Genomic DNA, 25,166 nt, shown 5'->3' on the forward strand with positions numbered 1-25,166 from the left:
CTTTGAACAGCGTGCCAAGACCTACATTGAGGAGGTGCTCGTACCGGCGCTCGGCATCAGTGTGTTTTACTACGTGATGGAGTTTGCTTGGGCCCGTCGCTTCCGGGACCAGGGAGCGGCGGGGAGGGGGCAGATTCACTTCCATCTGCTCGGCTGGCTCGAGAGCGGCGAGCCACACCATATCATCTCGGTCGGCAACTCGAGGGACTCAGTAGTTGTGACCCCCCTGGAGTGAGTGAGGACAGGAGAGAGAGAGCTTTGTGGTGTTGGTGTACGCAATAACGGGACAGGGTAGTCGTTCTCTCTAGCTCCCCTTCTAGCTCTTAGCATGAGCTGCGCCCTGTCCGACCCCTTTTGCGCAGCAACACCTTAAACTTTTCAGGCCCTCCAAATTCGGGTCGGAGCGTAGCGGAGTGGGCCCCGAGTTTGAAAAGGGCGACGGACGCTTGCGTCCTAGCCTCCAACAACGCCTCCCCGGCGCAGAGGGGCCCCCGGAGGGATGCACAACCGACCCGCGCCACGCCGCTTGCGGCGGTCCTCTTCCCAGCTCCGCTGAGGGCCCGTGCATTTTTTTGCACTTCTAGTCGAGGCTGGGCCTTCTTCCTCTTTGGTGGCATATGCGAAGCGCTGGAGCAGAGACAGCGGTCGGTCGAGTCTCAGGGAGCGCGTTTTGGGACCGACTGGCCAGTAGTATTCATGGACTTGAGTACAAGTACTCACGCATGCGCCAGACGTACTCATGAGTATGAATACTCAACTGCGGTGGTACTCATGAGTTGAGTACTCACGATGCACGTGTATTATGAGTACAATACTTGAATACTATTGTAATCATGAACAGGCTTGCGCACTGCGGCGCGGCGCACGGTGCCTCCGGGGGCCCCCGCGCCGGCCCAGAGGTTCGGCACCTCCCACCGACGAACTCGTCCATTACACGAGAGTAGCCTGTGGCTGAGCAGAGCTGAGCACACACCAAGGCTCGCTGATGACCACATGCGACATGCCACATAATTTACCTTCAGAGACCTCGACTATTCACCGCACCACCATGCGGACGAGAACAGAGGCGAAGCGGCGAGGAGGAGGAGGGCATGCCCGGCCTGCACCGCCAGCTAGCTGGCCTGCCGCCCCCACCACCCCGCCGCCGCGCAACCCCGCCATCCCGCCCCCGCTCAGCCGATGTGAAGGCAGTGGACCTGCGACACGTCCGCCAGCTCGGCGGCCTTGGAGAGGACGGCGGCCTCGACCTTGCGGTCGATGGCCATCACGTTGACGACGGCGCCCTGGGCGTCGCCGTGCGAGACCACGCACGCCTGAGGGTGGAGGGTGGAGGGTGGTGCCGGGTCGGAGTGGGGCGGTTGGGGGGTGATGGGGAGGGGTGTAGCGGTGGCGGGGCGCCTGGATGTTGATCTTGTTCTCCCCGAGCAGGCCCGAGACGCGCGAGAGCACGCCGGGCTTGTCGATCGACTTGTAGACGAGCATGTAGCCCTTTGGCTCGAACTCGAGCTTGTGGCCCTCGAACTCGACCACGCGCTGGCTCGAGCCGAACACCGTGCCTGACGGGTGGCGGGTGGGTTCGGGTGCCGTGGGGTATGGGAGGGTGCCTGACGGGCGGGCGGGCTGACATCCGGAAGGCAGACATCCGGAGGGGGGCAGACATCCCCTCGAGCCGAGTCATCTCCCATCGCTGGCGGGGGCCGACCAACGCGCCGGCGAGGGCGCGGCTCCCCTTGGAGGGATCGGCTGTGATCTCGGGCCGATCGCGGCTAGTCCGGTGCCGGCGATGACGTGGCTGCCCTTGGGCGTGGTGACCGTCAGCTTGAGCAGCGAAGAGAAGACGCCGCCCTCCACCTCCTGCGTCGTCACCTTCATCTCCCGCTCGGCCGCGAAGGCAGGCGCCGAGATCAGGTTGATCGCCGCGCCCGTCTCGTCGCGCGCGCCGGACTGGTCGAAGAGGCCGACCTGAAAACAAGAGAAACGCGGGCGCACATCAACACGCGACAGCGGTGAAGGCGCGGCCGAACTGGTGCAAGAGGCGCGCACCAGCGCCGCGGCCGCGCACAGCTCGCCCGCCTTCTCCACCTTGCCCGACACCTGCACCTGCAGCGAGGTGACCGCCGCCTTGTTGACCTGCGCGAGCAGCTTGCCGAGGGACGTTGCAAGCGCCGTCCACGGCTTCAGCTCCGGCTTCTGCGAGAGGGTCAGGTTGGGCGCGTTGACGACGCCGACGACCGGCTGCTCGGCAAAGGCGGCGACGAGCGAGTTTGCGATCTCCTCGGCGACCTTGCCCTGCGCCTCGAGCGTCGAGGCGCCTGTCCACGCCGGGAGGACGCCGCCGTGAGGAGACGCAGCTCACAGCTCGCAACCCTGCGCCTCGAGCGTGGACGCGCCGAGGTGCGGCGTCGCGACAAGCTTGGGGTGCTCAATCAGCGCCCACTCGTGCTCCGCCGGCGGCTCCGACTCGAACACGTCAACCGCGGCGCCGGCGACGTGGCCCGACTGCAGCGCGGCGAGCAGGTCCGCCTGAGGGACGTGTCGTGGACGTGTCGTGGACGTGGCCCGACTGCAGCGCGGCGAGCAGGTCCGCCTGAGGGACGCGTCGCGGACGTGTCCCGACTGCAGCGCGGCCAGGTCCTCCTTGTTGATGACGGCTGCATCTCAGCTGCATCTCAGCTGCATCTCAGCTGCATCTCAGCTGCATCTCAGCTGTGTCTCCGCCTCGTTGATGATGCCGCCGCGCGCGCAGTTGATGATGCGCACACCCGGCTTCATCGTCGCGATCGACGTCTTGTTGATCATGTCCTTTGTGTCGTCGAGCAGCGGCACGTGGACGGTGAGGAAGTCGGCGCGCGCCATGCAGTCGGCGGCGGAGACCGGCTCGATGTTGAGCTTGCGCGAGGCGTCGGGAGGGAAGAAGGGGTCGTACCCGATGACATCCATCCCGTACGACTGCATGCGAGAGATCACCTGTGCAAGGCAAGGAGGCGGCCCCTCATCATCTGGTCGCCTGTGATGATGCCGTGTGACTGCGGGAGAGAAGAGGGAGAGGACGAGGGAGGGAGAGGAGGAGAGGAGGAGGAGCAGGAAGAGGTGGAGGAGGCAGAGGCGGAGGCAGAGGTGGTGATGGAGAGGCGCAGAGGCAGACAGGAGGAGGAGAAGGAGGCGACGAAGAGAAGAGGAGAAGAGGACAGGAGAAGGAGGAGGAGGTCGCCTCGCGGCCGACGCGGCCGAGGCCGAGCACGCCGAGCGTCTTGCCGGAGAGCTCGACGCCCATGTACTTCTTCCGGTCCCACTTGCGCGCCTTCATCGACGCGTCGCCCTGCGGGGGGGGAGAAGACGGCGGTGCGGAGGGAGGAGACGGCGGGAGGAGACGGCGGGAGGCGGGGTCTGCGAGAGGTCTGCGAGAGATCTCACCGCTCCTCCCTCACGGCAGCGCATGAGTAGAGTGCGAGGCTTGGCCGGTGTGTGCGGCGGGCAGCAGCAGCCAGTGCGGCAGTCAACAGAGCCGGCAGGTGTGCGGCAGGTGTGCGGCAGGTGTGAGGAGGTGGTCGGGCCATGTCGCCACGCCAAAGGCGAAAGGGGCGCGCGCGCGGTGGAGCGCTGTGAGGTGTGTGGCAGGCACAGGCGAGTCCTTTAGCTGCTCGCCTGCGCAACGTTGCGAGCGAGCGAGGCGATGAGGGCGCACCTGAGGGGGAGGAGAGGGCACGCGGGGTCGACGGCGCGGGTGCGGCGGCGCCACCTCGCTAGTTGCGGCTCGAGGCGGAGGCGATTCGAGGGGTGAAGAGTCGAGGGGAGGGGAGTCCTTTGGCCGGGGCAGGCGCGCGCGTGTGCTCAGCGGCGGAGACGGTGTTGCCGCCGGGCGTGTTCATGACGATGATGCCCTTCTTGGTGGCGGCGACGCAGTCGATGTTGTCGACGCCCGTCCCCGCCCGCCCGATCGCCGTCATCTTGTGCGCCGACTCGATGATCTCCGCCGTGACGGTGGTGCCTGAGCGGACGATCAGGCCGTCGTACTCGCCGATGATCTTCTTGAGCTCGGCGGGCGGGACCTTGGACTTGCAATCGACCACGACGCCCGCCTTTTGCAGGATGTCCACGCACACCTGCGCGCACGGAGGCGGCGGCACACTCACCGCGGTGTGCTCCACTCGCTGCTCTGTGCCGTCGCCGGCGGTGCGGCGCCTGCTCGATCGGGTCCGAGATGAGGACCTTCTTGCCCTTGGCGCTCGCGCCGCCCTGCGTGCGGGCCCGCTTCGGGCTCGTGACGTCCATAGCTCCGTTGGAGGACGGGTTCTTCGGCATGGGGTCTGCGAGCTCAGCTGTCTCCGTGTCGCAAGCACCGATGCGGGGTGATTAGGCAAGGGCACCCCGGAGTTGCCGATAAGAAATTCTTGCCGGTTGAAGCCCTGATTTGAAACATGAAAAACGCGTGCCCTGCCGTGCGTGCCGTGCCCAGACCGGAAAGTCGAGCGAGCCCAGGCAGGCCCGGGACGCTCCTCTCCACCGTGATGCTCCTCGCCATCATCGTCACCACGACGTGTCAGCTGCGGACGGGCGTCGCCCGCGACATGCGCACGTAGCCCGACAACTTTCATACGCTCTGCAAGCCGCGGGCGGCTCCAACTGTCAATGTCGTCTCGCATTGCCGGTACGCAGGCCTGGCTGCTCTCTCTCTCCCCCGCTCCCCCCCCACTCCCCATCGAGACTGAGCCACCGGTGAGCACGGGCTGCGGCGCGACCCTTGCCGTCCCCGCGCACGCAGGTCACCATGCATCAGAGCTGCTTTGTCGTGCGCACTCGAGCAGCGCGCAACGGTCGCGCCCACCTGTCACCTCGCCTCGCCGGCTGCATCCCGCTCGCGGCGGTCGCCACCATCCCTGGGTCACCGCCACTGCCCCTGTCCCTGCCGCCGCCGCCGCCGTCCGATTCCTCCCCGCCGCCCGGCCTGATCCGCGGCGTGCAACGCCCCCCACGCACAAACATGGGCACACACCTCGGCATCGCCGACCCGCCCCCAGCCCCCTGCCGCCGCCGCCGCCGTCCCTGTCGCCCCCGCTTTCACCCACTTGCTTTACTGCCGACTCCAAGCGGGAGGCAGCAAAAGCACGCAGACAGAACCCTGAGAACGTCGCCATCGTGTAGCAGGCAGGCATGGCTAGCCGCGTGTTGGGGTGTAGTGTTTGTGTGTGTGGTGTACTCTCCTCTACTCAGTGATAGTGAGTGAGCAGCGTACGATATAAAAACAACTGAAAAACCTCGAAGCCCTGGGAGCCCTCCCCCTACTGTTCGCGTCGTGTTTTCTTTGGGCGGCATAGGCGAGCCGCCGGTGATCTGCCAAGCCCCTCCCGCCTCCGACTCGCGCTGTCTGTGCTCCTGATTCCACTTCCCCGATTCCCAAGACTCTCTTTAAAATTATATGTTCTTTGAAAGAAAAATATTAACGTGTTCCGGCGGCAAGGTCTATGCTGCTTTGGCGGGTACAGCGACAACGACGGCATCCTCGGCTCAGTGGAGCGGTAGGATCCCGCGACGAACGCGTGGCGGGGATGCGGTGACGCCGATGGCGGCGGCGCGGACACAGTTTGGGATGGCGGGGAGCTCGACGGCAAGCTGTATGTATGTCGTGGGAGGCTGTAACGACAACGACGGCACCCTAAGCTCGATGGAGCGGCACGATCCGGCGGAGAACGCGTGGGAGGATGTGGCGCCGATGGCGGCGGCTCGCGCAAAACCTCGGACGGCTGCAGCAGCGCTCGATCAGCGCTCGATGGCAGTCTGTACGCGCTGTGGTCAACGACGACCCCGCGACGAATGTGTGGGAGGCGGCTGCGCCGTTGACCACCGCACGATCGTGCTGTTATGATTCTTGGTGCAATATTAGACACTAGCTGCATGCCAGCCTGATCGTCACATATGCACAAAGACGGCTCAATCCGGACGCAACACGCTGAATTGCGCCGGGAGGATGTATGAACCGCAGTCCAGCCGGGAAGATGTAGCGTACGCTAGGCGGCGGCTGCCGCAGGTGCATTCCGATGTCGCACCTGGTAGCCGCGAAAGACTGACTGCACGCGGACTATCGCGGCCGCTGCCAAGCGCCTGTGCCGCACCCGCTGCAGCCAGCGCTGCGCCGCTAGCTGCACACGCTGGCTGCCACAGGCGTCGTGCTCCTCAGAGAGCTCGTCGTGCTCAAGGGAGAGGGGCGCCAGCTGCCCGCGCATGGGCCCGCTGACGGCGGCGAGCCCACCACTCAGTCGCTTCAGCTGGGTTTTAAAGAATTTGCTCGCACATAGCCCGATTCATCCATCAACTACACTCATCTTCTGGTGCTTAGCCCCGTGCAGCGGCGGTCCGGCAGGCTGCCCCCAAGGCCCCCTGGGCCGCTGCGGGTTTTGGAGTTATGCTTAGGCACAGCTTCGGCGATGGCAGCCCCTCTCTGGGGTGTTGCATAGGCGGGGAGTTCTCCCCCGCTGGCGTCTCGCAGCTGCTTATTCTCGTATTCTCGTATTCTCGTCGCGCAGTATGGTATTGCGTGGAGGCGGTCGTATTCTCGTATCACTAGCTCCGAGTAGAGGGGGCGGTCTGCTGCTAGGGGAAACCCGGAGCGCGGAGCCAACCCTCGGAGACCCGTGTTTACTTTAAGGCCCTTGCTCTGCGAACGCGCACCCCCCCCTAGGGGTCAGGGCTCTCCTGCCCGTAGCCCGATGCCGATCATCCGGCTCGCTGGGTGCGCTCCTCAGCTCCCCGGCCCTGGATGTGAGGTTGTGGAGGTGGTTTAAAAAATTTCTGCTCGACCGAGTTTGCGCTGATGAGCGAACCGAGCCGCCGGGTGCCCCGCAGCGGCCTCGCTGGGCCAGAACGTCGGCCCCGAGTGCTCCGCAGCAGCCTCGCTGAGCCAGAACGTCGGCTCGCGAGGTGGGGTGCTAGTCTGGGACCCATACGTGGCAGTTCCCTTGCTCCAAGCGCTTGCGCTTCGGCGGTAGTGATCTAATCACCCGAATACCACGTTCGGATCGCTCCTCATCGCAAACCCCGTCAGCAGTTCACCTACGGGTATGTTCGTAAGAGCTACATACACTGAAAAAAGCAAGGCGCCCGCCGCACCGCCGCTTTTCGAGCTCGAAGCACCCGCCGGGGCCGGCGAGACCGCCGCCTTTTCGAGCTCGCCACGTGGAGTTGGTCCGCTCGGAGCCGGGACAAACGCACTCTTGCCGCCGCCACTGTTCTTCTTCTTCTTCTTGCCCTTCTTGCTCTCCTTGGCGCGCTCCTCCACCTCCTTCTCCGCCTCCTCCTCCGCCAGCAGCGCCTCGGCATGCCGCGCCGCCTCCGCTTCCGCCTCCGCCCTCTCCGCCCTACTCGCCGCCTCCGCCGCCGCCGCCGCCGCCGCCGCATGCTCTTCGATGGCGCGCACGCACTCGGCGTGACCCTTCTCCTTGGCCATCTGCAACGCGGACTTGCCGTTCGCAATTCGCAGCGCCGTGTCTGCGTTTGCCCGCAGCAACAGCTCGACCATCCGCTCGTGGCCGTTGTCGGCGGCGGCCATCAGCGCGGTGACGCCGTTGCTGCTCTGCAGGTTGATGTCCGCGCCGTGCCGAATCAGCATCTCAACCACCCGCTCGTGGCCGTTGCCGGCGGCGAGCAGCAGCGCGGTGTCGCCGTCGCTTTCCTGCGTGTTGATCTCCGCGCCAACCCGCAGCAGCAAGTCGACCACCCGCTCGTGGCCTCCGACGGCGGAGGCCATCAGCGCGGTCCAACCTTCGCTGTTCTGCAGGTTGACCTCCGCGCCACGCCGCAGCAGCATGTCGACCACCCGCTCGACGCCTGCGCCGGCGGCGAGCATCAGCGCGGTGAAGCCGGTGTCACCGCAAGTCGCATTGACCCGCCCGCCGCTGTCAAGCCACGTCAGTAGCGCCGCCTCGTCGCCTCGCGCAGCTGCGCCCGCCACCTCTGTGGGAAGGCTGAACGGCGAGCCGGAAGAAGCCGCAGCCCTGGCTCCCGCCGCCGCCTCGCCCGAGGGATCGCCGCCCGCGCCGCCCGCCAACGCCTCGCGCCGGCCCGCAGCCACCTCCTCCTGGACGTGCTTCTTGAAGGCCTCGACGCACTCGGCGTGGCCCTGCTCCTTGGCTGTCTGCAGCGCGGACTTGCCGCTCATAGTGCGCAGGGCCGTATTTGCGCCCGCCTGCAGCAAGCGCCGAACGACGGCGGGGTGGTTGAAGAAGGCGGCGAAAATTAGCGCGGTGCCGCCATTGCTGCTCTGCACGTTGACCTCAGCGCCATGCCGAAGCAGCAGCTCAAGCACCCGCTCGCGGCCTTGGAGGGCGGCGCACATCAGCGCGGTGAAGTCGTCGCTGTCCTGCAGTTCGGTCTCCGCGCCGCCCCGCAGCAGAAGGTCGACCACCCGCTCATGGCCGTTGCGGGCGGCGATATGCAGCAGCGTGAACTTGCCAGCTGCGTTGGCCGCGTTCACGTGGGCCGCGTCGTCGCTGCTGAGCCAATCCCGCAGCACGCCCACTTTGCCGGTCGCCGCCGCCTTCACGACGTTCGCCGGCGCCTTCACGATGTTCGTCACCGACATGGTGGGAGCCCCCTCCCGCATGCAGGACTCAAGAGGGTGCGTGTGCGCCCCGGACCGCGCCAGGCGAGTGATATCCCTGTGCGGCTGCCGTCCCTCGCATGTTTCGCGCGACATATTTCTTTCTCCTTCTCACGTAGCCCCTTTCTTCTCTTCTTTTCTTTTTGGTGGGCTTGTGTCTCCTCGGCGCCCGATGGCCTCCCACCGCATCGGCGCGCGCGTCGCGGGTGGGAGGCTACAACAACGACGACAGCTTCCTCAGCTCAGTCGAGCGGTACGACCCGGCTGCCAATTCGTGGGAGGCGGTGGCGCCGATGGCGACGGAGCGGAGCGAACATGGCGTGGCGGTGCTCGACGGCAAGCTGTACGCGGTGGGAGGATACAACGACGACGACGGCATCCTCAGCTCGGTGGAGCGGTACGACCCGGCTGCCAATGCGTGGGAGGAGGTGGCGCCGATGGCGGAGGCGCGGGAGGCTCACGCCATGGCGGTGCTCGAAGGCAAGCTGTACGCTGTGGGCGGACAGGATGCCGGCTACAACGCCCTCAGCTCGGTGGAGCGGTACGACCCGGCTGCGAACGCGTGGGAGGCGGTGGCGCCGATGGCGAGCGTGCGGGCTACTGTTGGTGTGGTGGTGCTCGACGGCAAGCTGTACGCTGCGGGCGGCATGAACGGCGACGACGGCCACCTCAGCTCGGTGGAGCGGTACGACCCGACAACCAACGCGTGGCAGGCGGTGGCGCCGATGGCGACGGCGCGGGCCTCTGCTGTCGCGCTCCTGATGTAGAGGGAGGGGGGGGGGCATAGAAGGGGGGGCATGCAACGCGTTCGGTGTCGCTCCCGAACGCCAACCTCTTTGTCCCTTTGGTATCCGTCATTTTGTTGTACGACCGTACGTGCTTTTATTTAGCTTATTACTGTGGGTGAAACGGGAGGGGGGGGGTGTTCTCTAGGCTCTCTCTTGTTGAAAATTCTGTTAATTAAAATGAACTCGGGGGCACAGGACGCGGCACAAACGGGGCACAAACGCTAAATTCTGTCAATATTCACCTCACTTTTGGATGTGGGCACTGGCGGGGTCCGTGCCACACAATTGAGGCCGATGCCAAGACGCTTCTTCAGACAGTTGGATCCGCCAGCTGAGCCCGCACAAGAGCTAGCTCCCATCGATTCCGCAGCTGTGGCGCATGCCTTTGTCACAGCCTCGGCAGCGCTACCTCCCACACCGACCACCGCAGACGCTTGCGTCAATGCGGAAGTCCCGTGGACTCCCCAAAAGACGATTGATTCGAGCCAGACAATCACCACGACAGTGCGATCGCACCTGGTATCATTTATTGCTATCGCTCTGGCCGTTGTCAGCGCGGTGTGCTTGGCAACCCTTGCCTTACCCCTCATGCAACAGCCTCTCGACGAGATGCGTTTGTCAGCGCGAGACATGGCAGAGCAGCTCAACGACCAGTGGAATTCGGGAGACACGCCCGTGGGCGGTTTGCTGGTCCATGTGATGGATGGCCCAGGCATCGTCGGCAGTGGATTTGTGGGGTATCCTCCCGGCCAGATCCCAAGCGCCATGGAGCTGTGGGCCGGTGTGGGGCAGCCGAGCCATCCGACGACACTCGCAGTGGACCCATCTCCATCAGCAGCCCTTGAAGGCCTGAGCAGCCTGGACCCCCATTGGTCCAGAGAATAAGCGGATCAGAGCTAGGGTCGCCCTCGCTCTGGACGTAGACATAGAAAAGCCGACGCGACTCGTTCGGGCCGACGGGAATGTAGCCAGAGTGCATCTCGCCGGGGAGCGTGGTGAGCAGTCCCGGCAGCGAGGTGATCCGTCCTACCGCCGGATATTCGTCAAAGTCGTCATTCCTCGTTGCCCACAACCAGTCCATCAACCAGGCCTTGCTTGGTGGAACAGAGAGCAGAGCAGCACTGTTCGGTCCCATTGACCTAGCGCTGCTGGCGCAGAGCAGCAGGGCGAGAAGTGACGCTGAGCCGGTGAGGAGAGCAGCCGTCGCACATGAGGAGCCTTTCGCGCGAGCGGCCTTCTTCACGATCATAGATGGTGCTGGTCCTCTCGCCTCGTGCGCACACGCTTGTTGGTTGAGAGGTTGAGAGGGACGCGCGCAAGCGTTTACCCCCTACTTACTTGTCCGTTGCCACCGCCAACACCGCCGCGGCCGCCGCACAGCGCCACATCCTCGAGAACCCACCACCGCCGCCGCATCGCGAACGTCGCCGCCCACAGTCTAGAGCACACTGACCGCCGCCACTGCCTCGTGTACAGCCCTGCGATGTGCATTGCGGATGACGAGGCGGCCGAGCGTAACTTCAATGCCTTCTGTTTCTGGAGGCAACCACTCCTGGAGCTCAAGGAGACGGAGGAGGCGACTCCTCGGTTGTCTCAACGACCACACCACCAGCAGCTGGGCCCGGGAGAGGCGTCGATGCAGGGATCGCGCTCTCAGCGGCTGCCGCCTGCGACTGAGGAAACGGTGCGCGAATGCCTGAGAGGCCATCCGGAAGAGAGCGCTGCAGCACCGCTTGGAGGGGAGCGGGCAGCGGCCGAGCAGCCACCGCGAGTGAGGCCGCCCTTGGAAGTCGAGGTTCCGCTTGACGAGCAGACGGCGGGCCTGCTCGCTGGCGGTGCGGGCGAGAGGCTCCTCGGCTTGCTGGGCCGCCTCTCCAGCCATCTGGGGCACAATTCACGCTTCTCGCGCGCGGCGGAGGCGCTCCAGTCGGACGTGCAAGCGCTACGAACAGAGTCGGCCGGACCAGAGCGGCAAGGCTTGGAGAATAGTGCTAGAGAGGTGCAGCGGGGTGGCGTGGAGGTGCTGGGGTTCTCCGATGCCGCGTCGCCAAGCGGTGGCGCAGCAGGTTCGACGCTGCGGCCGCAGGTGATGGCCTCTGTGGAATCGATGCTTCGCCTCCTGGAGACTTCACCAGGCGGTCCGACACCGGCTGCGCTGGAGGCGCAGTTTGCACCCGCGGTGCAGCAGTGTTTGCCGACGCCTGCGTCGCCGGCGGCCGTGCAGCGGCTGCTTGCGTCGCAGGTGCGTTGGGAGGAGACGCCTCGGGAGACGGCCCGACGAGGTCACTGCCCGATCTGCCTCGAGGCACTGTCCGATGCGGTGCTGCAAATGCCGTGCTCGCACCTTTTTCACCTCGAGTGCCTGACGCAGTGGCTGGGCACGCGCAACTCGTGCCCGGTGTGCCGCCACCTGCTGCCGACGGAGGACGAGCCGATGGCATGAGTGGGGCGGGTTCGGCGTGTGTGTCCTGCTGGCTCAGAACAAAAGCATCGTTTTGATGGTTCTTTTGTTGGAACTCGCTTTAGTTAGTTCCAGAGCGGTTAAGGTGAAACACAGTGAGAGGAAAGGCGCTCACATTCTTTTTCCCAAAGAAAAAGAAAACGAGAACGCGCAGAAAAAAGAAATTTTTGCGCCGGACGTGGAGTCAGACACCACACATCTCCGTCGATCGCAGTCTCTGTCGATCTCTGCCAGCCTCAATGCGCGATCGTTGCATCGTCCTCGCTCTGTCTACGCTCTGCGCCGCCGCGGTGTTCGATTTCGAGGCCGACGGAGGCGCTGAGGCCGGCGACGACACTTGGGACACTGTCATCTCCAACGGTGCGAAGCTCAACAGCTCCCTGTCAAAGCTGCGCCCGGGCGACACCTTTGTCGTGCCCACTAAGACGTTTCACCTCATGGGCGGCATTCACGCTCGCAACCTGCACGGCGTCACCATCTCCATCGACGGCACGCTCATATTTGCCTCATCGGCGCTGAATTCCGGCCGCTATATGAAGGCGTGGCCACGCGGCGGTGACGGCGGTGTGTTGGATTGCCTGACCTTCTCAAATCTCTCCCGCGTGAACTTCACGAGCGCAAGCCGCGGAGAGCTCGACGGCGGCGGTGCAAAGTGGTGGGGCCTTCCTGGCACCATCTCCAGATGCTGAGAAACAACTGCGTATTTAGACGCTTCCCAGCACTCGAGACGACATGCACCACCCGTATTCACGTCCTGACTCTGCCTATTATGGCGTAGGCATTGGCTACCTGCGCAGGTTTACTACCAGAATCCGCGGCAGCTGTGAAGAGACGCCGTTCACACGCGCGGAGCTGCTGTGAGTAGGCAGGAGGATAGGCCGCGGCTGCTCACCGTGCTGGAGTCGGACCACGTTCTGGTGGAGCGGCTGCACTTCCGCCAGTCGCCCTACTGGACCTTCCTCGCTAGCGGCGTGACGAACCTCGAGGTGCGGTACTCGCGCGTCGACAACCGACGGACGCACGCCGACCGCCACGATCTGCTCGACCTGACCGCCTTCAACACTGACGGGTTCGATCTCGCGGACTGCGACACCGTCTGGATCCATCACTGCGAGGCGGCCACATGGATGCGCCCTGAGAGAACGGTGGCGCGGAGGCGCTGCTTTGACACCTGCGTGGCTTGGGCAGGTGTGGAACCAGGACGACTGCTTCGACGTCAAGGACGGCACCAACAACGTCCTCATCGAGCACGTCAACGCAAGCGGCATGCGCCTCGCCGTCGCACCAATGTGCAGCTGCCACTGACTCTATCAACTTCACAGCCGCATGTGGTCATCAGGCTTTGGCCTCACCATTGGCTCCATCGCCTCCGACGTGCGCTCTTCCCGGCGACCATTCGCGGACTCTTCCATGCACCATCCCGACGGTTCAGGTCGTGTCTGAGCAGGTCCGCAATATCACCTTTCGGCACGCGCGCATGGTTCGCACGGTCAAGGGCATCTACATGAAGTTCCGCGGCGCCGGCTCGGTCCGCGACGTCCTCTACGAGGACCGCAGTCGAGGCGGCCGCCTGCTCTCGCAGCATGGGCGTGAGTCGCACTGGGCGGCTGAGTGCGAATAGGACGATGACGACCGAGGCGCGGCCGCTTGTCCTCACTGTGGGGGTCCCTCACCGCGACCTCCGCTCGTGAGTAGGACATCGTGATTGAGGAGCCGCAGCAGTTCGCCATCTGGATCGGGCCGGCGCAGAAACCGGCCCCGGGACGGAGGGGCCGCGTCCGCGACACGTCCATGACACGTCCGTGGCACGTCCCGCAGGCGCAGCAGTGCGACGGATGCAGCTTGACAGACCTCTGCTCGACGGACGGCGGCCCTTGCTCCATCTGCTGGCCGACTGTGCCGGGCACGCGCGCACTGCCACCGCTCACCCACGCTCAGGGCCTTGCACGTTGCATGCCGTGGGGCTCTATCTTGTTCGGATGTGGAGGTGCGAGGGTCGCCCGGCCCGCGCCCCACCACCTCGCCGGACACCAACTAGGCACGCACTGCCACGCGCCGGCGGGCGGGCAGTACTCCAACATCACGCTGCGCGACATCACCGTCCTCCGCCCGAAGCAGAGCGCCGGGGTGCTGCGGGCGCTCTGCAGTCCGTGAGCTGTGAACGGCGTCTCTTCACAGGTTTGGGTGTGAGCAGGTGCTGCTGGCGGATGAGGCGGCGGCGATGCGGGGCGTGCGCTTCGACAACGTCGTCGTCCACGAGCCGGCGGCGAGGCCGTTTGGGGACGAGCAGTACTACTGCAGGAATGTGCACGGCGTGGCGACCGGTGCGACCAGCCCGGTGCCTCCGTGCTTCGAGGACCGCACCGGTGCCGTGTCAGCACGGGCCGAGCGTTTTTAATCTCTCGGTCAGTGGGGGGCCGAGCCGCCTCGGTGTGGCGGGCGGGCGGGCGTTTTGAAAAACAGAAAACAGAAAACAAGAGGTGGTCGCTGTGGGAATCTCACGCGCTTCCACAGCGTGTGTGTGGCCTCGGACACGCAGCGGGCACACACACGATCGATGACGCTGCGTGAGATGGCCAAGACCGCGCTGGCCGGCGGCGACCGCTCTTGCTCAAGGTTGATCCCGAAGGAGCCGAGGTGGGGGCTCTCGAGGCGGCATCTGACGACGGCACAGTCACTTGCTTCCGTCTCGTCCATTGCTGTCGAGATACATCGCATCGGCTCGGACCGCTTGGGCTGTGAGTGAGTATTCTTGATACGAAACCACGACGACACACACCAGTCGACTCGCATCGGTTGCCTCCATGAACGGCGGAGCTATTCTCGCGCCGACACCACACCTGGCTCCAACGTGGACACGCCCATAGCTGGGGACACTACTAGGTCACGCATGGCATCACAGAAGTTTTATCTCTGGGCCCCGAAAGGCATCTCTAGCAGTGTCGTTACACATGCCCCCTCCCCTCCTGGGCGCATGCGCCTCACGTCTTGCCAGAGCATAAGCCCTTGGCGTGTGGCGAGACGAGTTTTTCGCCATGCAGCGAGCAGCAAGCCGCCCGCCGCAAACAGCCGGAGGCCTCGCCGCGGCACTGGCTGCGCCGCGGTCCCGCACCCGTCGACGCAGCTCCCCCCGCGGAAGACCGCGCGTAGCGACGTCTTGACGATCGAGATGAGCGTGCCTGAAGCTCGCCCACCTACTGCCCCTGAGAGTTGGTTATTGAGTGGGATCAGCTCCCCCCCTTGGGATCGAAGCCGCCACAACCTCACACCCAACATCCCAGGCGGGATCAGAAGGGGGCTCCACACCGGACACCGCCCGGGCACAGCCCCCCTACCCGTCGGATCGCACAGAGGGCCCCCTCGGAGCAGCCCACACACAATCACGCATCGGCAGATTGAGTGCCTGAGTCAGGCAGACAGCACAGACAAGAGGAGAGAGAGGAGAGAGAGAGAGAGAGAGAGAGAGAGAGAGAGAGAGAGAGGAGAGAGGAGAGTGTGAGGGTGTGAACACACGTGAGGAGTGGGGGAGGGTGTCTGTGGTGGGCTGTAGTCCTACTACGTGGTTACAACCACGCGCCCCTCAGGAGCTTAAGGTAGAGCTGAGCGTCCCAGACGCCTCGGTGCCACCCACCGGGTGAGACCATCCGGATCAATCGAGCCCGCCTCCGGCGGGCCGTCCCCGCGATGGCCCACAGTCCTCCGTCGCCTGGTTGAACCCCCTGCCTCCCGGTTGAACCCCCAGTCCTCGTACTCGACCATTAAATAAACTCAAAGGTCCACCACAGCCTCCAGCCTCCACCTCCACCCGCGAGCCGCCACCGCTGCCGCCCGCGACGCCGCCCGCCGCGTCAGATAGCCGCGACGCGCGCACCGAGTCGAGTCGGAGAGCCGCGCCGCACCAGCAGGAGCATCTGCACCACCAGCAGCAGCAGCAGCACCACCACCACCACCCGAGATAGAAGCGCACCTGCCCGACGCCGCCCGCCGCGTCAGACGCTCGCGACGCGCGCGTCGAGCCCAGTCGCAGAGCCGCGCCGCGCCAGCAGCAGCATCTGCACCAGCAGCAGCAGCACCACCACCACCAGCAGCAACAGAGACAGGCAGTGCAGGCGCAGAAGCGCTCGCAGAGCGGCGCGCAGCGCCGCGCACGCCACGCTGCGGACCGTCGGACGAGCGCACCGTACGTCGGCGGCGAGCCGCGTCGCCAGCCGTCTCGCGAGAGAGCGGCGCCGCCGCGTGCGCGCAGCAGCCGCCGCGGCAGAGCCGAGCCGCGGCGACGTCCGCACTAACGGATAACGGCGCCCGGGGGGCACACACACACACACACACACACACGCCGCTTGGGCTGCCACTATGCCGAGGCGGAGGACCCGCTCGGGCCTGTGGTGCAGCAGGCGCACCCCCGCATCGCATCCATGCTGCGCAAGCTGCTGCGAGACTTCCGCGTGGTGCACGTGCACGGCAACAATTTTAACGCAGCGAGCGCATTTGGCCCATTTCGCGTGCCCGCTGTGGTCGAAGTAACGTTGGTGCGGAAGGATCTCAGCCGCCGCGTGCCTTGCGCCAATCCGATGCGAATACGAGCGCTTGACGAGCCCAATGCAAAGTATGCGGACTATGTGGACTTCCGACTGCCTGGCGTGGGGGCCTATCAGTAATCCATGCGTGTGCCGACGCACCCGGCCGGTGTGCCCACGCACGGGTAGGGGAGTAATAAACATTGGGATTTGGATGACTTCTGCTGCACGCCGATACAGAATTTTTCTGAACGTGAGCGAGACGTAGGACGGGTCGTCCCGGAGCATCGGAGTAGCCGTCGTGTGGTCGCGGCGAGCAGCGCCGGCCACTCCGGCGCCGCGTCGGCACCATGGGAGCATGTGTCCACCGCCACTTCGCGGTCGCAGCGCTGTTTTGTCGCCAAACGCCGCCATGTACCTTTTCGGGCAAACCATCGAGCTGCATATCGATTTCGACTTGACGGGCGCATGGAGGCATCACGTCTCCATGCGCCCGTCAAGTCGGAGCCAGTCTCGAGTCTGCGCGGCGACCACACAGCGCTCACCCTCGCAGGTGGATATGCGAGCTTTATTCAGAGTCAAGCGATTGCGCGAAATCCCACACGGGTGGATTTTGGCATTTGGGGCGCTGTCTACATCTCTGTCTACCCCCTGACATGCAGTATGCGAGAGCGATTGTGCTGTGCGTGTGTGTCTGTCTGCGTGTGCGGCGCATCCGAGAGATCGTGGTTCGTGCAAGAAAACACGCACACAATCAAAGAAGGTATAAGCATCTCTGGGCACCCTGCCACGCGCATGCCTCCCGCTCAGCGTCGGTCGGCGTCCCTCCGGTCCGAGTAGTAATCGCGGGGGCGGTCGTAGTACTCTCGCCTGCAGGCGCAATCATCTCACGGTCTCAGCAGCCGCTGCATCCCGCCTCTCCGCCGCACCGCCGCCCTCTGTGCGCCTGTCGGCCTCTCGGCCAGACGCCCAACGGCGCCCCCCGTCTCCATCTCCACCCCCCGTCTCCATCTCCAACTCCCATCTCCCATCTCTCATCTCCCGTCTCTCATCTCTCGCACCGGTCGTATGGCCGCCGGCCGTGGTAGTCTCGCGGCGGACGACCCTCATACGACCGCTCGCCGTATCGCTCGCCGCATCCCTCCCTGTCGCGGTAGTCGCGGCCGCGGTAGTGGTAGTCGCCTCCGCCCCGCCCGCTGCGGCCTCGCCCCCTGGGTGTCAAGAGAGGCGCCGCTCGCTGCGCGGGCGCTGTTCTGCGCTGTTCCGCGCCGCTGTTCGGCCCATCCCGAAGCGTCTTTGCGGCGCATCTCGCGGCGCATCTCGCAGCGCATCTCGCGGCGCATCTCGCAGCGCATCTCGCGGCGCATCTCGCAGCGCATCTCGCGGCGTGGTATCTTGGCGCATCTCGCCTGTCCGAGTAGGCGACGCGGTAGGAGTGCCGCTCGTCGCGCCTGTTCACGGCACGAGTGTGAACAGCGCCTGCAAGGCGGGAGGGCGGTAAAGCTGCATCCTCCCGCCCCGCCTCCCGCGCGAGAGGGAGCGAAGCCTCCTCTCGTCGCGCCGCTCCTCGCGCCTCGCCCAGGAGCGAGAGCGAGAGCGAGAGCGAGGGGGAGAGCGGGAGCGAGGGGGAGAGCGGGAGCGGGGGGGAGAGCGGGAGCGGGGGGGGGAGCGGGAGCGGGAGAGAGAGCGAGAGTAGCGGCGGCGAGAGCGAGAGCGAGAATGGCGGTCGGCGGTGCGCCCATCCTCGCCGCCCTCGCCTCCTCCACCCCCCTCACCACCCCTCTCGCCACCCCTCTCGCCACCCCTCTCGCCACCCCTCTCGCCACCCCCCTGGCCGCCGCCGCCGCCCTCGCCGCCGCCGCCGCCGCCGCCGCCGCCTGGTGTGTCGCCCTGCAGCAGCTGCTGCGCCGCGGAGCCGTGCATCGCACTTCCGAGCCTAACCTCGGGTGATCTCGGGTGATCTCGGGTGATCTCGCGGCGGACCCGCGCGTCGCACGCCCGCGCCGGGCGAGGCTCTCGAGGTAGCCGCCCATCGCCGGTGCGGGCATCGTGCTCGGCGCCTGATGGGGATTCATTGACTAGCCTCTGCTTAGAGGACCCACATCGCCGGGTGTGGGCAGCGTGGGCCTGCACCTTGCCCTGCCGTATCCGGTCGGCGACCACATCCGGGTGGGCTGGCGGCAGGTGGCGGTAGCGGCACGTCTCGCCTGATCACTTCTTGGCGCACGCGTCAGACTTGAGATTGCTCATGAGGCGGGGGGTGCTCCCGGCACACGTCTCGCCGCGCTGCAGCCGCGCGCACGCGCCGCGATTGATGAAGTCAAAGCAGAGCTGGTGGCCTGGCGGTCGACCCACTCTTCCAGTGAAGGAACTAGTGAACGAAAGCCGCGGCCTGGTGGAGTCAAAGCAGAGCTGGTCGCCTGCTCAAGACCGCTGTCTCTCGTCTCCTCGAGTCTGCGGGTGCGGACTGAAGCCGAAGCACAAGGTGGGTAGGCCTGGCCCGGGGTCAGCGAGGGTCGTGGCCGCCGCTGTCGCCGCCTCGGCGGCTGCAGTTGCGGCGAGGAGAGGGGCGGAGGACGCCGTCAGCGCCGCCTGTGGGAGAGGGTTCCGAGAAGGTTCGCGGAGCGGGCTCGGTCAGCCGTCAGCCACGTGGGAGGGGAGAGAGGCGGGAGGGAGCGGGAGGCAGTGCCGCCTGGATCTGCGCCGAGCCTCCTCCTCCTCCTCCTCCTCCTCCTCCTCCCCCCGCCTGCGCCTGGGCGAGCAGTTGCGCCGCGGCAGCCGGGTTGAGCTTGCCTTGCCTGTGGAGCTCACGGCGAGATTCGGCCGAGATGAAGAGATGCAGCCTGGTGGAGCTCGCCCTGCCGGATCCGGTCGGCGAGCACGTCGGGTAATCTCGGGTAATCTCGGGTAATCTCGCCGGATCCGGTCGGCGATGACGTCGGGGTGGGTGCGGCTCAGGTGGCGATACCTAATTGGTCAGTCCATTGGATTAGTTAGACTCATCGAATCTGAGTGAACCTTGCCTCGGCTGCTCTCGGCTGCTCTCGGCTGCTCTCTGCTACGCTCGGCTACGCTCGGCTACGCTCGGCTACGCTCGGCTACGCTCGGCTACGCTCGGCTACTCTCGGCTACGCTCGGCACTTGCAGGCACCGCCGGTGCGGAGGCGCGTGCAGGAGCCGTTGTTGATGTAGTCGAAGCAGAGGCTCGCGCCGGCGCCCGGGTCGAGAAGCAGCTCCTGTGAAGGATATGGTTGGTGTGACGAGGAGAAATAAGGATCGGCCCGGCTCCAGCAGCAGCTCCTATCCAATTCGAAGCGTCTTGAAGGGACGACAGAGAATGCTTCGGCCCGGCTCCAGCAGCAACTCCTATCCAATTCGAAGCGTAGTGGAGGTAATGAGTCGGGCCCACGGAGTCCTCGGCCCGGCTCGAGCTGCTATCTCCTCCGCCCCGGGCGGCGACGCGAGCCTGTTCACAGCGGGACCGCCGTGAAGAGACGCCGTTCACGGCTCCGTGCCGGCTGTCCCGGCGCAAAGCCGCGTGTGCGTGATCTGGACGCTCGTGGCAGCAGCAGCAGCAGCGGCGGCGGCGGCGGCGGCAGCGCCTCCGCCGCCGCCGCTCAGAGTAGCTGTGAAGGACGCGGCGGCGGCGGTGGCGAGGGCAAGCACGCTCTGCTCGCCGCCTGTGCCGAGCGAAGAACAGTTTAGTTGAACTCGTTCTTGACACGAGCACGCTCAGCTGCTCGCCGCCTATGGATCTTGTCATCATCATTGTTGTTGTCTGTTGTTGATGAGAACACGCTCCGCTGCCCGCCTCCGCCCGGCGCGGCGAGCGCGGAGGCGGGGAGCTTCCCTTGCCGCACCCGGTCCGCAATCACGTCCGGGTGGGAGGCGTCGAGGTGGCGGTACCGGCAGATCTCGCCTAGCCGAGACGGAGGGAAGGTTCCGAGAAGGTTCCAGGAAGGCTATCGGAGGCGACGTGGGCGGATCAAGCGGATGACTCGCACTCCTCTGCGAGTGAGGCTGCAGCCGGCCAGTGGGCACCCATGGGACTGTGAGTGCCCTGCGGAAGAGTGCGCAAGGGCGTGGGTCTCGCCTCGCTGCAGGCGGCCGCAGACGCCGGTGTTGATGTACTCGAAGCAGATTGGGTCCGACGACGTGGCGGCGTACGGCATGGGCCCTCCGCCGCTGCTCTTGATGACCGTGATGCCCGCGTCACCGGACGAGCGCGTGGCCGCCGCCGCCGCCGCCGCCGCCGCCTGAGGAGGGCAGAGAGAGGACAGCGCTGGGCGGCGCTTTGCGAGACACCGTCGAGAGGACGGGCGCGGTGGAGGCGGTGGAGTAAGAGGAGGGCGGCGGGCAGTGGCACGCAGCGGGAGCGGGCCTTTGCGATGGCGGACGGCGGCATCCACAGCTCCACTTCGGTGTCGAAAATGTAGTGCTCGGGTATGCCGGGCGGGCGCGGCGGCTGGCCCGAGGCGGCAGCCTGGTCGAACGTGCCATCCTGCACGCCGGCCGACTTGAAGTTGAGCATGGAGAAGAGACAGGGTGGGTAGATGAGCAGGAGGAGCGCGGCACGCCCGAGGCAGGGAGCGAGAGCGTGCGGAGCAGGCGCGCCAGCTGGCGTACGCTCGGAAAAAGAAAGTTGAGGCGGGCAGTTAGTAATTCTTTTGCATAGGAACAACGCGGCATGTTCACAACACACACTGGACAGCTAGAGTGTGGTGCCATCATTTAGTAGTAAGCAACTCCATCTCCACGTCCATGATAGTGCGTGTGTGTGTGAGGCCTGTTGTGATGATGATTGTCCCTGAGGATCTCGACGCATTCCGCTTAGAGCGGCCGCACACTGCTCAGTGCTCGCGGCATCCCCCCCAGCTCATCCCCCCCCCCCCCCCCCAGGAGCGCTCTGCGCGAGAGAGAGAGAGAGAGAATTCTTGATACGAAACCACGACGACACACACCAGTCGACTCGCATCGGTTGCCTCCATGAACGGCGGAGCTATTCTCGCGTCCACACCACACCTGGCTCCAACGTGGACACGCCCATAGCTGGGGACACTACTAGGTCACGCATGGCATCAGAAGTTTTATCTCTGGGCCCCGAAAGGCATCTCTAGCAGCGTCGTTACGCATGCGCCCTCCCCTCCTGGGCGCATACGCCTCACGTCTCGACAGAGCATAAGCCCTTGGCGTGTGACGAGACGAGTTCTTCGCCATCGCAGCGAGCAGCAAGCCACTCTCCGCAGCAGCCGGAGGCATCGCCGCAGCACTGTCTGCGCCGCGGTCCCGCACCCGTCGACGAAGCTCCCCCCGCGGAAGACCGCGCGTAGCGACGCCTTGACGATCGAGATGAGCGCGCTTGAAGCTCGCCCACCTACTGCCCCTGAGAGTTGGTTACCGAGTGGGATCAGCTCCCCCCCTTGGGATCGAAGCCGCCACACCTCGCACCCAACATCCCAGGCAGGATCAGAGAGAGACTCCGCACCGGACACCGCCCGGGCACAGACCCCCTACCCGTCGGACTACGCCTGGACCCCTCACAGAGCGGCCCACGCACAGGTCACGCATCGGCAGATTTGACACCTGGTTCAGGCGTAGACAGCACACACTGGTCACAGTTGCATAGCCCTGCCGGGGGGGACGAGTTCGCAAGGTTAATATTAAAGAATACAAAGTGGTGACAACCACTGAGTTCTCAGTGGACGACGAGCGTCGACTGAACAGAAGAGCGTCCCCACGACGCCTCGGTGCCACCCACCGGGTGAAGACCATCCGGATCTTTCCACCGCGCCCTCCGGGCTGAGCGGTCCCCGCGATGGCTCACAGTCCGCCGTCACCTGGTTGAACCCCCTCCCCCCCCAGTCCTCGTACTCGTCCATGTCTCTCTCTCTCTCTCTCTCTCTCGCTCTGCGCCTGAATCAGTTACTATGCACTGTGGGGGGTTCCGGGAATATACAACTCGCTTACATGTTACGAGAAAAAGCACAAAAGAAAAACGGCGGGTGTGCGGGATGTCTGTGGGCCCGAGAGCGATATGCCATGTCGCGGCCTTGCTTTGTTTCATTTAACATCGAAGGCTGGCTCAAAGAAAAAGGTTCTGCACGTGTGCATATGTTGTTACTGAGACAGTATCACCCACGGGCCACCGACGCGCACATATCACAATTGAAAAGCCGCGCACATCAATCATCCGCACCGCTCACATTCACCACACACCCAGCCTCGCGCACGCACAATTTGGTGTACACACAGCACACACAGCACACACAGCACACACAGCACACACAGCACACACAGCAAGAGCGTACAGCTGCCGCCGCCCGCTCAGGCGACGAGGGGGTCGGAGGCCGGGCCCCGCTTGCCTTGCAGCCAGCTGTTCTCGCGGGCAAACCAGCTGCGGTAGCTGTCCTCCCCGGTGCCCTCCTTCGTCTCTGCGCGCGCCTCGAGGTCGGCAAAGGCGGTGGAAGACGCGGGAACCGGCTTCTCGTGCGCGAGGGCCAGCGAGAGAGCCTCGAGGTCCTCGGCGGAGCACTCTGCGAGGGCCTTTGAGGCTTTCTCGACGCCGCCGCACGCCTACATGACACGGGTAGCTTGTATGATGTGCACGAGGCCCGCCACGCCCAGTGGCGAATGGCGAGACGAATAGGAGTGTATTGTGCTACGGAATGCACACGCGCCGAATCGGGCCTCAATTCGACACGGCCATCCATCTTGCGAGGCGACGGCGGGATCGACGACGCCGGGGAGAGGCTGATCACGACGCGATTGCCGGCGGCGGGCAGAAGGTCGAGCCTCTGCCGCTCGTTATTCGACATGCGGCGGTCGACGGTCCTGCGCCGGGGTGCAAAACGCGCTTAGTGGATACACAGGCGGAAGCGCCACTACGAACAGGCGGCGAAATGCAGCGCCGAAGCTTGGCCCGTGGCCGGGCGGCGGCATCCGCCGACCGATGGCCGAGGCTCGCAGAATAAGCGACGCTGCGGACACACGTGGCGCTGTGGCAGCGTGTGAGGGCGAGCGGCAGAGAGAGCTGAGCGAGCCTTCAGAGCACTCAAGCGAAGCCTCGAAGCGTGTCATACCCCCACCCCTGCTGTGAATAGGTCACGGCGGACTCTTTTGTGAGCTTTCTCCCCCCCCCCCCCCCCCCTAGTCCCTTACCTACCGCCTTCTCCTTTTTACTTTTTCCCAGTGAGTGTTCTGCAGAGGTTGTGGGAGTGCGCCTTCTTTCTTCTGAAGTGAATGAATGAACGAAATCCAAACACCAAGAAAGAAGAAAGAAAAAAACACGACAACCAACACACATATCACACAAGCGACCGCTCTCTGCTACGCACCACAACACAACACAACAATGCACCACATGATATCCCCCTCTTCTCCCTCTCCACATCTGTCTCCGGCTCTGCTCACAGCCCCGGCGTGAAGTCGCTCACCCCTGCGCTTGGCTGGGAGAGTGAGCAGTGAGGACATGTCTCACTCGGAAGAGGACCTCAGTTGCGCCCATGAATGTCGCGTTCCTGGCAGGGAGAGTGTGTAGCAGTGGTGAGGACCTCTCTCTCACTCGGAGTCAGTGAGGACCTCTTCGTGAGGACCTCACTGTGAGGACCTCTCGGTTCTGAACCTCCCAAGCTCAGGCATGCTGCAGCCTACACGTCCGGGCCGCGCACACTGACAGCCACACACAGGCACCTCGTGCAACCGTGCGGGGCGGGGCTCAGAGGGCGGGGCGGGGAAAAAGGCGGAGCCGCAGGGCGCTGGCGCTGCCGTCAGACATGTGCGATATATTTGTCTCGGCAGAGTATGGTGGATCTAATTAGGAACAGGAAGTGCATGGCTGCATTGGCCTCGTTTGCGACATCCTGTTACGCGTGTGTGTGAGTGTGAGTGTGTGAGCTGACACACACACACACAGAAAGAAAGAAAGAAAGAAAACGGACAACGCAAGGGAGGGATGGGAGGACGGCACGCCGCCACCACACAGGCTTAAGAACATACGCCCGCCCGCGGCAGGCGAGGACGCCCGAAGCGCTGCGAGGGCTGATGGAGCTCTGCAAGCAGCCCTGCGACGGGATCGAGCCCAAGCCCGCCAACCCGGAGCAGGGAGCGGTGCCCGAGCCCGGGAAGGCGAGTTGGCAAAACAGAGACACATGCTGGCAAAACAGAGACACATGCAGAAAAAGGATAGGGCACGGCGGCGATCTCGCACTACAAGATTAGCCTATCATATTCTCCCTGCGCATACATGCACATCCGGATCATCCCATCTGGCTCTCGTGCTCAGCCAAAGGCGGCGTAATAATCAAGCCTGGTTCGTTCGCTGCCGTCCCTCGCTGGGCAACGTCCGCGCGTTTTGATGCGTGTGGCGTTACGCCCGTAACGTCGCGCCCCCCTGCGCCTGGGAGAGTGAGCAGTGAGGACCTCTCACTCGAGTGAGGACCTCTTCGCGAGGAACTCCCTGTGAGGACCTCTCATCCAGTAAGGCCTCCCGTACTTGGAGCAAGTGAGGACCTCTTCGTGAGGACCTCCCATGCAGCCATGCAGCCATGCAGCCTAGAGCTCTATACACGTGGCTTCACGCAATGATAGCCACACATGTGCAGTTATCAACCGCAGTGGTGAGGACCTCTCTCTCACTCGGAGTCAGTGAGGACCTCTTCGTGAGGACCTCACTGTGAGGACCTCTCGTTCTGAATCTCCCAAGCTCAGGCATGCTGCAGCCTACACGTCCGGGCCGCGCACACTGATAGCCACACACAGGGACCTCGTGCAACGCAACCGTGCGGGGCGGGGCTCAGAGGGCGGGGCGG

At 64.8% G+C, this 25,166-nt stretch overlaps 8 protein-coding genes across 8 annotated transcripts; 5 read left to right on the forward strand and 3 right to left on the reverse strand.

Moving 5' to 3' along the window:
• Window positions 1–802: 802 nt before the first annotated feature.
• On the reverse strand, window positions 803–4,319 carry EMIHUDRAFT_465676 (hypothetical protein). Its single transcript, XM_005760317.1, has 10 exons — window positions 4,183–4,319; window positions 3,826–4,103; window positions 3,646–3,685; window positions 3,146–3,319; window positions 2,719–2,967; window positions 2,367–2,523; window positions 2,044–2,312; window positions 1,707–1,962; window positions 1,438–1,556; window positions 803–1,313 (listed from the first exon to the last, which is right to left on the reverse strand). Exons 1-10 carry the CDS (start codon window positions 4,300–4,302, stop codon window positions 1,173–1,175), a joined length of 1,803 nt encoding a protein of 600 aa, XP_005760374.1. The 5' UTR covers window positions 4,303–4,319; the 3' UTR covers window positions 803–1,172.
• Window positions 4,320–6,704: 2,385 nt separating this feature from the next.
• EMIHUDRAFT_217955 (hypothetical protein) lies at window positions 6,705–6,983 on the forward strand (the record flags this gene model as incomplete). The annotated part of the gene is made up of 2 exons (XM_005760318.1): window positions 6,705–6,756; window positions 6,841–6,983. 2 exons carry the CDS (start codon window positions 6,705–6,707, stop codon window positions 6,981–6,983), a joined length of 195 nt encoding a protein of 64 aa, XP_005760375.1.
• A 3,881-nt stretch (window positions 6,984–10,864) lies between these two features.
• EMIHUDRAFT_217957 (hypothetical protein) lies at window positions 10,865–11,926 on the forward strand (the record flags this gene model as incomplete). Its single annotated transcript, XM_005760319.1, has 4 exons — window positions 10,865–11,447; window positions 11,517–11,623; window positions 11,687–11,779; window positions 11,918–11,926. The coding sequence occupies 4 exons, from the start codon at window positions 10,865–10,867 to the stop codon at window positions 11,924–11,926; spliced, it is 792 nt and encodes a 263-aa protein (XP_005760376.1).
• A 155-nt stretch (window positions 11,927–12,081) lies between these two features.
• EMIHUDRAFT_217958 (hypothetical protein) lies at window positions 12,082–14,240 on the forward strand (the record flags this gene model as incomplete). Its single annotated transcript, XM_005760320.1, has 8 exons — window positions 12,082–12,494; window positions 12,708–13,030; window positions 13,182–13,216; window positions 13,290–13,370; window positions 13,538–13,618; window positions 13,781–13,823; window positions 13,881–13,969; window positions 14,037–14,240. 8 exons carry the CDS (start codon window positions 12,082–12,084, stop codon window positions 14,238–14,240), a joined length of 1,269 nt encoding a protein of 422 aa, XP_005760377.1.
• Window positions 14,241–16,257: 2,017 nt separating this feature from the next.
• On the forward strand, window positions 16,258–16,627 carry EMIHUDRAFT_217959 (hypothetical protein; the record flags this gene model as incomplete). Its single annotated transcript, XM_005760321.1, has 2 exons — window positions 16,258–16,448; window positions 16,600–16,627. The coding sequence occupies 2 exons, from the start codon at window positions 16,258–16,260 to the stop codon at window positions 16,625–16,627; spliced, it is 219 nt and encodes a 72-aa protein (XP_005760378.1).
• Window positions 16,628–17,526: 899 nt separating this feature from the next.
• Window positions 17,527–18,574, forward strand: EMIHUDRAFT_359097 (hypothetical protein). The gene is made up of 4 exons (XM_005760322.1): window positions 17,527–17,810; window positions 17,882–18,295; window positions 18,364–18,419; window positions 18,493–18,574. The coding sequence occupies exons 2-4, from the start codon at window positions 18,079–18,081 to the stop codon at window positions 18,568–18,570; spliced, it is 351 nt and encodes a 116-aa protein (XP_005760379.1). The 5' UTR covers window positions 17,527–17,810; window positions 17,882–18,078; the 3' UTR covers window positions 18,571–18,574.
• Window positions 18,571–20,890, reverse strand: EMIHUDRAFT_217961 (hypothetical protein; the record flags this gene model as incomplete). The annotated part of the gene is made up of 2 exons (XM_005760323.1): window positions 18,571–18,779; window positions 20,665–20,890. The coding sequence occupies 2 exons, from the start codon at window positions 20,888–20,890 to the stop codon at window positions 18,571–18,573; spliced, it is 435 nt and encodes a 144-aa protein (XP_005760380.1).
• Window positions 20,891–22,683: 1,793 nt separating this feature from the next.
• Window positions 22,684–23,174, reverse strand: EMIHUDRAFT_359099 (hypothetical protein; the record flags this gene model as incomplete). The annotated part of the gene is made up of 2 exons (XM_005760324.1): window positions 22,684–22,932; window positions 23,031–23,174. The coding sequence occupies 2 exons, from the start codon at window positions 23,172–23,174 to the stop codon at window positions 22,684–22,686; spliced, it is 393 nt and encodes a 130-aa protein (XP_005760381.1).
• Between the last annotated feature and the right edge of the window lie 1,992 nt (window positions 23,175–25,166).

Source organism: Emiliania huxleyi (genome assembly GCF_000372725.1).
Source record: "Emiliania huxleyi CCMP1516 unplaced genomic scaffold EMIHUscaffold_76, whole genome shotgun sequence".
NCBI classification, from domain to species: domain Eukaryota; phylum Haptophyta; order Isochrysidales; family Noelaerhabdaceae; genus Emiliania; species Emiliania huxleyi.